The sequence below is a fragment of the Synchiropus splendidus genome, chromosome 19 (genome assembly GCF_027744825.2).
Source record: "Synchiropus splendidus isolate RoL2022-P1 chromosome 19, RoL_Sspl_1.0, whole genome shotgun sequence".
Taxonomy (NCBI): domain Eukaryota; kingdom Metazoa; phylum Chordata; class Actinopteri; order Syngnathiformes; family Callionymidae; genus Synchiropus; species Synchiropus splendidus.
In genome coordinates this window covers 11,675,048-11,688,840 of record NC_071352.1, presented here as the reverse complement: position 1 = coordinate 11,688,840, position 13,793 = coordinate 11,675,048, and the positions used below count along the sequence as shown (strand labels likewise).

Here is a 13,793-nt window from a genome sequence, read left to right as displayed (position 1 = left end):
GCGTGACATCCTTCGCTCCATCAGCACAGCATTGCCACTTCAGGATAAAAGGATGTTTTTATCTCATGCTTCCGACATCTTTCTTTGAATCCTCTGTTGCAGCAGGGCGCTTCTCAATCTGAAAGCCTAGCATTGTCGACTGAGCTCTTGAAAGCTGTGACCTGTATGAGTGAGGAGCTGTGATCTCTGTGGGAGGTGGACTGGATCTCACCAGGACTGCAGGATGTCCAGACCTCCCTCAGGTGGGCCCCCATTGCCTGCCAGCTGTTGTCTTCTCTTCCACTGGATCAGTTCGTCGTCCAGAATGATGGTCTGCTGCTTCCTGAGCAGCTGCAGTGTTTTCTGATGCTTCTCAGCCAGATCCTGGATGGGAGAGAACAGATGTGGTCGCATCCACTGGCTCAGAAATACCCCAGGGGTTCAGATCCTGACTCACGAGTCTGTATTTCTGTAGTGTGTTGGCCTCTCTGGTCAGCCATGCCTCCACTGTTGCTCTCTTGTTGAGGAGAGCAGGCTCCCGTAGTTGTCGGTCAGCAGGTGGCAGCGTGGCCAGACTGGTGAGCTGAGCTGAGGAGGCACAGACCAGGGAAAAACGGGGATGTGAGGACAAGTTAAAAGATGATGGAAATGCAGAGGGGAAGAGTGAAATGGAATGTTGACAGAGATTACAGGGAAATATTAAACTTTCTGACTGGTGTGACAGTTGACAAATAAACCTATTGAACTGGAAACCAACATGTTTTTTGCGTGAGAAGGATTTCCTAAATAAGAGGGAACTCTTTCCACATTGATTTGGCCCGCTTTTATCTTTTGACTGGATCCACATCCAACTCTGCCTCCACATGTTTGCTGACTTAGATAACATGTCCCTGTTCTATCTCGATATCTGTAGATTGATTTTAGTGACTTGCTCTTGGTTACACTCAACTGCTCTGAGAGTTAGAAATACTTCAATTGCCACGGTGTTGGTTCCAAATGTGTCCAGCTGTTGCAACCTGAGTTCAGTGAAACCTTTTAATGAGTAAATCCCAATGACAGATTCAATGGCACTTTCTCCCATGGCAAAAGACAACATTTGTCATGCAGATCATTTGTCTGTTCTACTTCCTGGTCGATGGGGCGACGTGTACCGTGTCATGGTCAGTCCAGGAAGTAGCCCGGAGTCATTCCATAGGCGCGAAAAGGAAAATTGATTTTGATTTTTTGGCTCATCACATACATGTTTGACAGGTGGTAGAAAGCGCTATCAAATCCTTCATTTGAACGTTCAATTGCTCGATAAAACTTAGAAACCTGTAGCTATTGTCAGTGCCCCCTGGTGGACGCTAATGTAAACGTAAACATGTGAAGCGCTTGACTCTTTGCAACAGAAAGTGCACAGGACATTTTCAGCGCTTCTATCTTCTGTGTCTTTAAACTTCAATTTTCATTCCATCAGCACAATCTCATGTAATTTTCATCATGAATGTTTTGAACCCGGAATTGGTGATTGAAGAAATGGTCCCTGAGAAAGAAAGTTTATTTAATAGAAATAAATATGTTTAAGTCTGACACCAGTAAAGACATGGACTAGAATGTGATTCAGAGTGTAATCCACTCCTCTGATCTCACCCTGGATCCGAAGGCTCTCCTGGTACTGGATGATGAAATACTCCTGGTTCTGCTGAAGCTTGCGCAGGTCGTTTTCTGTGTCCTGCGTTAACAGACGCAGCTCCTCGAAGGCTTGGTTGATCTGCTGATATTTCTGCGACATGCTGTCCATAATCCCCCCCACCGGCGAGCTCGACTGTGAAAACGAAATGAGAAACAGGAGTGACCAGCGCGTGGCAGTAAATAGGAAGGCTGGTGTTCTATCAGACAGAAATATAGCCATCACAGGTTCCATAACAACATGGCGGTTGTTATGGGAACCAGAATCCTATTGGGAAGTCAAAGGATGTCGTTCATCAAAAGAGAAAGAGCTCTAACAATCTGAAGCTCCTCAGTCCGTGAGGTAAGTTATGAAAGTTCACATCAGGCAGAATTCAATCAGCCCAAATATGCATTCTGCTAATAGGAATAACATGGTGTGACTGGAAATCAATTCAGCACGGTTGTTTTATGCCCCGCCAGCTGAAGGGTTCGCCGCGTGTTGCAAACAACACACCACCATGATGCTCACGTCTTAAACTACTGTTGCCAAAGATCAACAAATACCAGAGGGAAATTAAAAGGAGCTCAAAATGTTTTTTCACTGACATAGGACCTGCGATTTTTGAAGAAAAACAGAGCATTTCAGGATGAAATATGCACGGAGAAGAGGCTTTTGTTGTTGTGTTTGCCACACAAATACATTCATATATTCATGCACTTACGTTGGAGGCCTCTCTGACGAGTCGCTGCTCGGTGTAGAGGATGTGTTTGATGCATCTGACCAACTCCAGAGGACATCGGTCATACGTGCTCTGAAAGACAAGGAGCACATGTGCCGTGTTAAAGCCAGTTAGCTACTGACGAGGCGAGCGCTCGCCGCGCTGGACTCGCCAATTAGGGAAGCTCAGTAAGATCTCCAGTCAACGTCGGTCCATTAAAACTCATTAGACTGGTTTAATGATATATCTGCGGAGCAGGGCAGTTTCATACGCAGACATGACTCATCGGCATGCACCCACGGCAGAGCAGGTTAAAAAAAATGAAGTTTCACTTTCACAGAAAACATCCATTAAGTTTTCAGAATGAGTGACGTTGCGCTCGGAGTGAATGACGCTGAATTTCTTGTCCATTCAAACATCTTGTTCGTTCAAATATTTCTTTCTACCTCACCCTACCAGGTGACAAGAGTGGTGAGCTTGACCTTGTAACCCAACCGCAGCAGTCATCCATTATTTTGTCATGCTGTCACTCAACAGAGTAATCACAAAAGCAGGTATAGAAAAGTACACACAGAAACCCATATTGCGATTTTCAAACACCCTTTATGTTCAAATATATAAAATCACGGAGGGTCTCGGTTATATTAAATCAATTGCAAAAACCGTACTCAGAGAACCGGAGTTGCATCCGGGTACCACCTCAAAGGTGCAACAATTATTGACTGGCCACTCATTTGAGATTCGATATGACTTCATGTCAAAACACCAAGAATAAAATACAACGTCGATTATAATGCCACAAGAAAGTGGAAACATATCTGCGAATCATATATGTTGTGTACAAACCGTCAGTTTTTCCCAACCACCGATGAATTTCACCAGCTATTGACACTGTGAGACAGGTTGAACATAAACTACAATTGGATCAAACGTTTTTTTTTCCAGGATTCTGGACTAGTTCGGAATGTGAGTCAATTTAATAACAAAACCGCTTCATGTAACAATATGAATAAGTAGCCTGCGCTTCTTGCCATTTTTCTCTCATCCAATTCAAAGGTGCTCTTTGATGACATAAACTCAAAGTAAAACCCATAAAAGAAAGGCAATACCACACAGGAATATATTCAGCTGATGTTACATTAATATACTTCTTCCTACAGATGACCGCGAGACTCGGAACATTAGAAAACTGAACACAGTGAGGCAGAAGGATCAAACGGGGCCACTGCTGCTTTCAGGACGGAGACAAACAGAAGCATTGATTATAAAAAGCTGGGCTGGCTAGCAACCAACAATTTGGCGTGTCTGCTTGTTGGTTCATTAGGGACACATTTTGTAATAAAGATTGTTTGAACTTTGCTCGTTTTTTTCCCAGAGTACCAAAAACAAATAGTGTTCCTGGTTGGAATTTGCTTGGAATTGGCGAATTGATTCAATTGAATGCAAGGTTATAAAGAGAGGTGGCAATTTGTTGTGTCGACTTCAACAGGTGAAAAAATGTCATAGAGAGTTTACCTCACCTTTAGCTGGCTGGCATAGTGTCCCAGTTTGATTTTGAGCAGGAAGCCATCCTCTCCCACCTGGTGCTCAGCCTTGTTCTGCAGCTCCTGAATCAGACTGTCCAGTAGCCGTTTGGCCTTAAACTCCTCCTGTGGATTCTCCAGGTCGATGTTATCCCTTTAAATGAACAACTCATTGGTAAGAGAGCAAAAGAGCACAATGGAAAATGTCAGCCCCTCGCGTGACACATGGAGATTTCCCACAGAGATGCTCACCACAGCTGTCCTTCGATCCACTGGGAAAGATAATGTCGCACCTCGATGGGGAAGTGCTGCCCATACAGGGACTGCATCTGATGGAGAGCATCTCCCTGCAGCTGCTGCGCCTGGATCCACACGGCCATGTTCAACACCCTGAGGACAAGAGAGAGTCATGGACTTAAAATGTAAGAGTAGGAGAACCTGTTTGCAGAACCCATTGTAAAGGCTCATCTGCAGATGAACTGGGTTAAATGGATGCCACGCTGAAGGGCGGCAGAGACAGCCTCATTACCTGTGCATCAGGAGGTAAACTATAGGGGGAGGAGAGTTATAGCTGGGTTGTGGACAAAGAGGCTAAACCATATATATTTTTATATTTATAAATACATATTTAAAAACATTTTAAACATTTACCAAATATCAGAGAAATTCCATCTTGACCCTCTGTCGTAACAAGCAAACAGCTTTGGCTGGGAGAAATATAAAAATATAAATAATGGCTTATAAGAGTAGCAAAGCCACCAGCACCACTGTTGGTACAGGCTACAAGCCACTTTTATGCTTGCGGTTTTACAACCTAAATAGTAATGCTAGCAAAATCTTGCACCAGCGTACTCGAACCTTAGAACCAGCCCGCATATATGGCAAAAGCCAGTTACAAAGACACATCGATCGATCGCAACTTGGACGTGGAACTAACTTGCCCCATACGCAAAGTTGGCTGAAATATCATAAAGGTTAATGATAGTGATACAAAGTTATTATAACAAAGCGCACCGCAGCCCGTCGAGAGCCAGCTGAGTGGTAAACAGAAGTCTTAAATATCATCTGGACAGGGTTCTCCCCAGGATTTCTTCCACAGTACAGGGGGTGTAGGAAGTGTAGGCCGGTCAGTGTAGGAAGACGTACTAGTCGGAATTTGCAATTTGGAGAACATCAGAGCAGCCGAAAGGTCTTTCTTAAAAGGCTGAGTCCTCCTTGACGGACAGTGAGGGAGTGAGGATATTGCGAATCATATCCAACTACTTATTCTATTAATAATAATCATTATCATTATACAGAGAATTACAAATAACAATAATTACTATTTACTTATTGATCAAACCAACAGTGATTATGAAGAATAGCAAATCGTCTCAGAAGGACAGATGGTGGATGAGTTTGGAGACAAAGTTGGGGAGGTTGGATCACTTGCACGAGTGGAGACGAATGGCTCGGTTAATGTGAAATAATATTTAAAGGGAGAAGATGAAGACATCCAATGAGGTCCATAGATGAGGTGAAAGAAGACATGAAGAAAAGATGTGTGCTATCGGTAGGTTGGAACTGTAGGTTAATGTAGAGGGGGCTGAGGCAGATGGAAACATTTTTATTCATTTTATTCCCTGTTTTAGCAGAGTGGTGAGAAATAAAAAGCAGACCCTGCTTCAGATGAGACCAGGAATATAACTTCAAATTCTTCATATCAAGCAATGTCTTATCCCACAAAATGAAAGAAAATGAGCATCCTCTTTATAAGACGTTACAATATCTTTCTGATATGAGCTGAAGCAGCTTTGCGAGGGCATGTATTTATAATATGAGGATTCTTGTCCATCTTCACAGGGGGAAAACATCAACCAGAGCCAGGATGTTGGGTGAAACAACATATGCAAACGATTTTGGTTTGGCGCAGCAAGGTGATCCAAGCCATAATGATTACTTACGTGTGAGAGCAGAACATGTTAGGGGGTTTTCAGCATACTTAACTTAATACTTGTTTCCAGTCAACTCAATGTAGAACAGTCACTGTCAGTTAAGGACAGAAAATGAGTGCGGGAAGTTTGTGGTTAACGTGTGTGTTTGTGTCGGTGCATGTGGCTCTGCCTAAATGTGTCAGCATCTTTTTTGTAAGAGACTTGCGTCTGACCAAAAACCGTGTTCACATAAATCACACATACTTCCCATCAGTCAGTAAAGTTGCAACCACACTTTTCATGTATTGTAAACATTTGGTTTACAATGAGAATATATCAAATGAAACAGAGTATATAAAATAAAGAGATGGGCATGTTGGTAGCTCACCCACAGCCCAACAACTTATATTAACCACTACTATACACAATAAAAAAAGGGAGGGCACCACCCATCTAAATCTGCTGCCTCCTTGGTTTCACTTTCAGAAGACAAAGGTTCAAAAAGTGGTCTCTGCTTTGACCTCAGTGACATATTTCCTGAGTCTGAAAAGAAACCAACAAATCCATCTAGTTTTTTTTCTTCCATAAAAGGCCTTTGTAACGCAACATTTACTTCTAGATGATCAAGCTACACAGGTAATGAACATCTGTCAGTGGACATTGTTTCTGTGTCAGCATGTCATGCATGTAGACGAGGTTTCATAGTCTTTTAAATAGACTTGGGAGGGTCTCCTATGCAGCAAAGAACATCTGTAAGGTTGTTTTTCATTTCCTGCCGACACCCCGTCGTGCTAAAAAGTGAGCGTCAGTGAGGTTCAAGCTAGAAAATCTGCCTCAGCAACAGACCAAAGGCACCTCATGCTTTCAGAAACTTGCTTATTTTCATTTTGGTCTGAAATCTCAACTTCCTTCCTTCATATTGTTGACTGAGATTCCATATTCATCTTGGAACACACCGGAAATACGTTCCTTGACGTGTCCATGATCTTCCGCTCATCATGCTCATCTGCTTCTGTCGGTACCAGTCAGATTTGTGGCTGTGTCCCGCAGCACCAGGCATGCCACATGCCACCGTTTCTGCGGCAGTTGGCACGGACTTGCCAACTTATGTGAACACTTCAGCGGTGCGTTGGGTCAACGTACTAAGTGCAGGTTGTAGCTTCACCCAAAATGATCAAAAATATTTTTTTAGGGAAAAAAAATAAATAAATAAAATGGGATTTTGGTCTATATGAAAGGTTTTTTTTCTCTTTTTTTTTTCCTAAATTGCTGTCCCGGTGAGCTGAGGTGATGTATCTTGGTCTGTACTTAACATCAAACTTTGAAAAGTTACTTTTCTTTTCCCGTTTACATTTCAAACATTTGACAAAAGGCAGAGCAATTGACCACAAAACTACTCAAGTGGACACAAAGGTAGGCCCCAACAATTTGCTCCTGCGTGCCCTGTTGATTATTTATTTTGTATTTTGAAACATCCCAATGTCTTCACGGCACACTGTTCATTTTACATTATTTTAATAAAATAGCATGCTAATTTCATATGCAAGAAAATGACTGTATCCAAAGTGGCAGTCGGTGGTGGCGCACGCTTCCCTTTCACTGCAAGGATGATTGAGACACAAATGAAATGCATCTCATTAAACTGACATCACGAAAAAACACGGGAGAAACTTCCCACACACAAGACGCTTCCATAAACCGTAGTGGTCAACCTTTGACAAACAACAACACTGTGAACTGAGATGTAGACACACTTTTTCCTCATTTTCATTGATCTGCTGCAAGCAACTGAGCAAGTCATCCACGCGAGTGACAAACGCATTAATCAGGCGTTTCTTTCAGGATGGAAAGATGCTCTTACCTCTTGTGTTCAGCTCTGTGTTACCATGGAATAGCAGGAAACCTTTAAAGAGGAGCGCCACAAACCTGAAACAGAAAGAGAGAGCGATGGAGAAGAGAGAGAATGAGAGAGAGAGAGAGAAAGAGGAAATGAATCAAACACGGCTGCTTCTTAGGAAGCGATCCGACCAACAATTTTTGAAGTGTGCAACACTTAACATTCTGCTTTGGAGAAAACCCGGTTGTTGCACAACCAAAGCTTACAGAAAAACACATGGAAGTACTACTTCAAAGTCAGCATTTGGGCTTGTGATGGTATCGTCCTATCAGAGACAGGAGTACTTGAGATGTAATGAATCATCTGCAATGGTGTTTTCCACAATGACATATTCAATTTTCCCACTGAACAACTCGCTGTCAACAGTTTGAGGGGCTGACGTGTCAGCAAAAGATAGACAAGCGAGAACAGGCTTTCCTATTTGCTGAACAGCCCTGGCTATAATACAAATGTCTTGGCTTCATTGTGTGAGATATTCCAGGCTTTTGGCACTGCAACTATTAAAATTAATATCACTCTCTTCTTTTTTGGCCATACTTTAAAAGCTCACAATTGTACACAACATAACCAGAAAAAAAAAAAAAAAAAAGTAAAATAAAAAATGATCTACCAACCATGAAAATAAAAGACATATACTTATCTATAAACATATTAAGTATTCATCCCTCTCTCAGCAGGTTCAGAAAAAAGAGGCTAAAAAACACAAAGCATCGCCAAGCTATTGAAAAATACTAAAAAGAAATTAAATATCATTAAAGATGGGCTATTTCTGCCTGATAATAAAGCAAAGGAGGAATATGACTTTACATTTCTTCACATCACATGGGCACAGTTACATGACTGAATCCATATTAGACAATGCAAATGTGATCATTTTTTTCACTGCTCTGTAAGCTGCAGGTGCAGCATAGAAAGGTCAGTGATTTCCGTGTTAAAAAAAACAAAAAGAAAGAAAAACATGGAATGGAACGCAGTATAGAAACAATGAATCAGAGCGGAAAGTTTTGACATTTGCTGAATTGGTAATGATAAAAATGCTTTTTAATGATGATATGTAAATCTCTCCCCTCACGTGGTCCATCTCCCCTTATGTCCTGCCAGAATGTGTGACTTGGAACAGACTCGAGTCATTACGATGTTCTTAAGAAAGAAATAATTTTTCTGAAAGCATGGCGCTGTTTACATGTAGTGGAAACCCGCAGTTCTGAAACAGGGTCTGGCATCGATACTGGCGATAAAACAATCTTGGTGATGTTATGAACACCGTGCCTCCATTGTAGTTATAGGTGTCACATCAGGCCGCGTTTTATTGACATTAAAACCCCAGCAACTTCTTGGCTGTTCTGCGCTTCACGATGGATTTGGTGCTGCAGGACAACAGCAATGACGACTTCATTCAGGTGTGCTTCTTCATGGGTCACAAACCAGCGATTTTGCACACAGCGCCTTCAGTCGAACAGAAAAAAAGGACATCGCCTGAGTTGCAGAGGTGCAGGGGATGCACAGCAAGGGGCGAATCAGATTCAGGTTACCCAAAACAAAGTCCGCGATGTGACAGGCGGCCGGCATGTACAATGGCAATGTTAGCAATGGCAAAAAAAGAAAGTCATTGGGCAGTTACTTTGTACAGTAGCATCACTATTGGTAACTTAAATAATGTGGCCCCTCGAAGCTCCGCCGCTGAGCTCACTGCAATTTAGTCAGATAGAGGCAGGGAAACACATGCCACTTGACCCCGACAATGGTGAAGTGTGCTTCTCCTAAAACTAGGGCTCCTCCGATCGATCGCTCACCGATCACAATCGGCCGATATCAGTCAATGACTAGCTGTCATTGCCGATCATGTGTTCTTTCAAGCTGTCAAAGTTCACATCCTGCAGCACATGCACAGGAAAATGCTGTACAGGGAAGCATGTTAAAAATACGCCGTTTAAAGCGCCAGCACTTGAGGGAGTACAGAGAGTTTTCCAGGCTCAAATATGAACAGGAGTCAATGAAGTGATATAAGCAACAACCAACTTACGACCTGCTCAATTTACGTCCACTCGTACTTACAACCACGGCCAGCAGATGCTTTTTTTTTTTTATTATTCAATGTCTGGCACTGCAGCACGTAGCAGCCCGGCAACGCGTACGACAGTTGGCAGTGGCAGTGGCAACGCAGTATCCCAGCATCTCACTCTAACACAGCGATCTACCACTACAGTGGAAGCTGAAGCTGAATGGCATTCAACTTACGTCCAATCTGGTTTACGACCGGGATCGGTTCCGACCAACCGGTCGTAAGTCGGATGTTACTTGTATAAGTTATTTTCTGACCTGGCTAGAAATATGCCATAGATCTCACATATGACGTCTGTGAATTTGAAATATACTACCGCTGTGAGAGCACTGCTTTTCGACCGGCATCGAAATTTACGGTTTTATATCGGTTTACGATAGTCAGTTGAGTGGGAACCAGCATGCTGAGACTCAGGCTCCCTATTAGAATGCTGGATTTTGTACAATCCCAGCTGTCATACTAACTGGGTAGGCAAGCGGTATTGCTGTTAAAACCTGGCTAAAATATGCTTGCTCTGAATTCATGAGCGCATTTTGAGATTACTGCTGGACTCCTTGAAACAAGCAAAATCTGCAGAGACGCAGATAGTAACAGGAACAGAATATGTATGAAATATCACAGACAAAACACTGCTCACTCTCTCCCTGCTACCATTCCTATTTCCATGGATAAGTGGCAGACAATGGACTTAATGCACCTACAATAACACAGTTCAGTCTGATTTAGTCAGAGGCCATTTATTGACCTTCAACGTGCGTCCTAGTGGCGGGGCCTATTGCAGAACAAATGGAGTGCTGAATATTATGAACATCTAAAATAGAGAGGGATCCCATGCTTCATCTATTTCTGATTTCACTACACATACTGGTGTTCCGAAAGTGGCAGCTGGTCTCAGCTCAGAACATGCCTGTCATGCCTGTCAATATGAAACACGCCGAGCCAGACCGGCAACGCTACTGCTACCCTTGGGGCTTCACTTTAATAACGGCCCAACGATTAACTTTGTACAGTTTATAGAGAGTAAATGAAGTTCAGTGTCCAAACTGAAGCCAGTTTTTTTCATCCGCAGTGTTTATCATCTCGACAGATTCATTGTACGTCTTTTGAAGAATCCATCTCCACCTTCTTTTGATTGTTTCGAGTTGAGAATTGTGGCTGTGGATGAAATGAGAGCAACTGAATCCAACAAATGGAATCCAGACAACTCACACATCTTTCACACAGACACATTCTTTAGAATAGACATGGACCAAGAAACAAAGACATTAACTCGTGAGTTTGACGTGGACAGGCAGTTATTAAACACAATACTACAAAAAAGAATCAATATTTTACGCAAGGAAGAGTAGATGAGCTGATGCAACACCGAACACATAACAACAGTACAAAAATGCATGTTATGAATGACCCAGTTTATGGTTTTGGATCAAAACACGCCTGACATGCCGCATGTGACAAATGAACACCAGGCTTCTACACGACAAACAATACAACAAGTCATCACCCACTCTTTCCTCTGAGGAAGACATCCAAACGTTTAGTGCCTCCTTTGGAAAACCACAACCTGAAGCAACCATTGCGCTTTCTGGCGTTTACCAACAGAGATAAAACCACACATATGAACTCGGCAAGCAAAAGCGTCCTTATACAATGGCAGACTTGGGATGAGATTGACTGGTACTGCGACAGGCAAAAGATCAAAATTAGACATATATTTAGACATTCTTATTGTTGTGCTAGAGTATGTTTTATGAGGAACCAAAAACAACATATGGACAAATCAATAAATGAATGCAGAAATAAAAAAAATGTAAATATATATAATAATGTTTTATATTAACTCATACGTTACTGTATTTCCTCACTTATGCTTCTATCTTTAAACATGTTTACTGTTTTAAATATTTGTTTATTTATGTTTGCATTACCACATTTATTCATTCATTTACTAATCTACTAATTCATTTATTTATGCATTTCTGTCATTTAAGAATAACCATAACCCTAAGAAATAAATTCCTCAAATGAAACTTAAAATATCAACAATAAAACTGAACTCACCCAACATCCCTTCCACCTCAAACTGGCATGTCAGATCCCATCAGATATCACAAAATACATTCTTTCATTTTCGTTCTCATATTTTGAATGATGGCACTACATTAAATATCTGACCACATTTGAGGTGACTTTCATCTGCATCTTTTCTTAACCGTGCTCTGACACAGCGAGAGTCGAGAGAGGAGCAATTTAGAAATTAATTCACTGAAAAAGAAAAAAATATGAACACAGACGGTGAAAAAATGAAAACCAAGGAGAAAAAAAATCTTCAACATGAGCTGAAATGGTTGCTAATAACAGTCTTCTAAATGTGTCATAGTGCTTTTAACAATGGAAGCGTCATCTAGGTGAACAGCAGGCAACCATTATGACTAGAGTGGAAAACCACCAGCATTTTATCTTCAGTGACGGATTATCAGTAAGTGCCTCCTTTGAACAGCACCTCACAGTCTTCCATTCTCAACCGAAAGCACGCCACTAAAGTGTTTTCAACCTTCCTCGACGATTTGAGGGAATTCATGACGGTTATGAATGCCAATCATGTACCTGCCATACGTACATTGTCAGGGAACCTGTTCAGGGCTGCGCAGTTTCACAACCTTCTTGCTTGCATGCATCTGGCTTCAGGAAACAAAATAAACTGAAAATAAAGAGCGACTACCACTTAGATTCTTTTCACAGAGAAATATTTGTTTGAAACTATTGGTGTTTTTATTTGTATAGCTTTATTTAGATTTTAATGAAACCTGAATCCAGTTATTACAATTTGTTTTTAGTTTAATAAATCTTTAACCAAATCAGAGCATCACCAGCAGCTTTCATGCGTGAGATGTTTTTGTTTTTTTTTTGGTTTGCTTGTTTTGTAATGTGGATTTTTTTACTGGTTTAGAAATCTGTGATGATGTTTTTACAATCACAAACACGATAACTAACTTAAAACCCAAGTGTCTGGTATTGTACTCGGCACTGCGTGACCTTGCTAAGATTTTGCGTCACTTATGCTAAAGCCACCTGCTTCGGTTTCGCCGTCACTATTCCAGCGAAAAGCGCGGTCGATGCGGTGTGTGTGTGAGGGGTGCTCATTTCCTGGGCATCATTTTAAAACCACCAATCCTTGACGTCACTCTTCCTACATGACGCAAGTCATTCACATGACACCGTTCCTTTAAAAGCTGTTTCAACTGAGCAGATGCAATTTTCACCAGCATCTTGGAATGGACTGAAACTAATGCTGTCAGTGTGTACTCATTTGACACAGTGTCGGTGAACAGAATGACTGGATTATGAGGGGGAAAGTGCAACAAAGGAACATGGGTCAACAGACTTGCCCCGGCACGTAAAATATCCCAATTGCATCACCGACATTGATAACCTTGCGCAAACATTAGAAGATGACCAAAGTGCATAGTGCCAACTCATCAACTTTTACTCCATTCGGAGTGAGTGAGCTGAATGAAGACAACCAGGGAGACAAACAGCACAGCACATGACAAGCCAACAAGCCTCCGGTTTAAAAGAAGACAAGGAAGGAAACAAAAGAGTCTTTGTGCCATCAGACCTATCCCCGGGCATCGGTTGCTAAGATCCAGCCCACAACCCACCACGCTGTCAACATGACAAAGATCACTCATTAGCCTTAATCGTGCTCCTGTGCGACGCTCCCACATTCACAAGGTGGAAGTTTCATTTCAACTTAAAGATGGGCCGGCTGCCCTTCATCGGCAGGATGTTCTCAACACCACCACATTGTCACCATAAAAAGAGTGGATGACCTTGTCAACAAGTGGCACATGAGAATGACAGCGTTCATTCTGGTGCCTGGCATCTTTCTTCTACACTCTGGGAAAATGTGTCGTGACCAGCATGTGATGCGGATGAATCTATCTGGGCTGATCTTGACTGGTCCAGCAGATATGGCCATGGCTCAAGAAAATAACCACTCATGTGAATACAATGAAACAGCCGAGCTGACGGGATTTAACAGTG

At 42.1% G+C, this 13,793-nt stretch overlaps 1 protein-coding gene across 3 annotated transcripts in view; it reads right to left on the bottom strand.

Moving 5' to 3' along the window:
• Positions 1-13,793, bottom strand: part of stat5a (signal transducer and activator of transcription 5a) — a 55,176-nt gene that overhangs the window by 14,699 nt on the left and 26,684 nt on the right. For 2 of the 3 annotated variants that reach the window (XM_053852518.1, XM_053852519.1), the window contains exons 2-8: positions 7,649-7,713; positions 4,127-4,264; positions 3,872-4,028; positions 2,355-2,444; positions 1,612-1,786; positions 437-567; positions 212-363 (exon numbers count right to left, since the gene is read on the bottom strand). In XM_053852518.1, coding sequence (XP_053708493.1) covers positions 212-363; positions 437-567; positions 1,612-1,786; positions 2,355-2,444; positions 3,872-4,028; positions 4,127-4,254 — 833 coding nt within the window. In that variant the 5' untranslated portion in view covers positions 4,255-4,264; positions 7,649-7,713. Of the gene's footprint in view, positions 1-211; positions 364-436; positions 568-1,611; positions 1,787-2,354; positions 2,445-3,197; positions 3,305-3,871; positions 4,029-4,126; positions 4,265-7,648; positions 7,714-13,793 lie in introns of those variants that run through there. The other variant, XM_053852520.1, reaches the window with a different exon arrangement.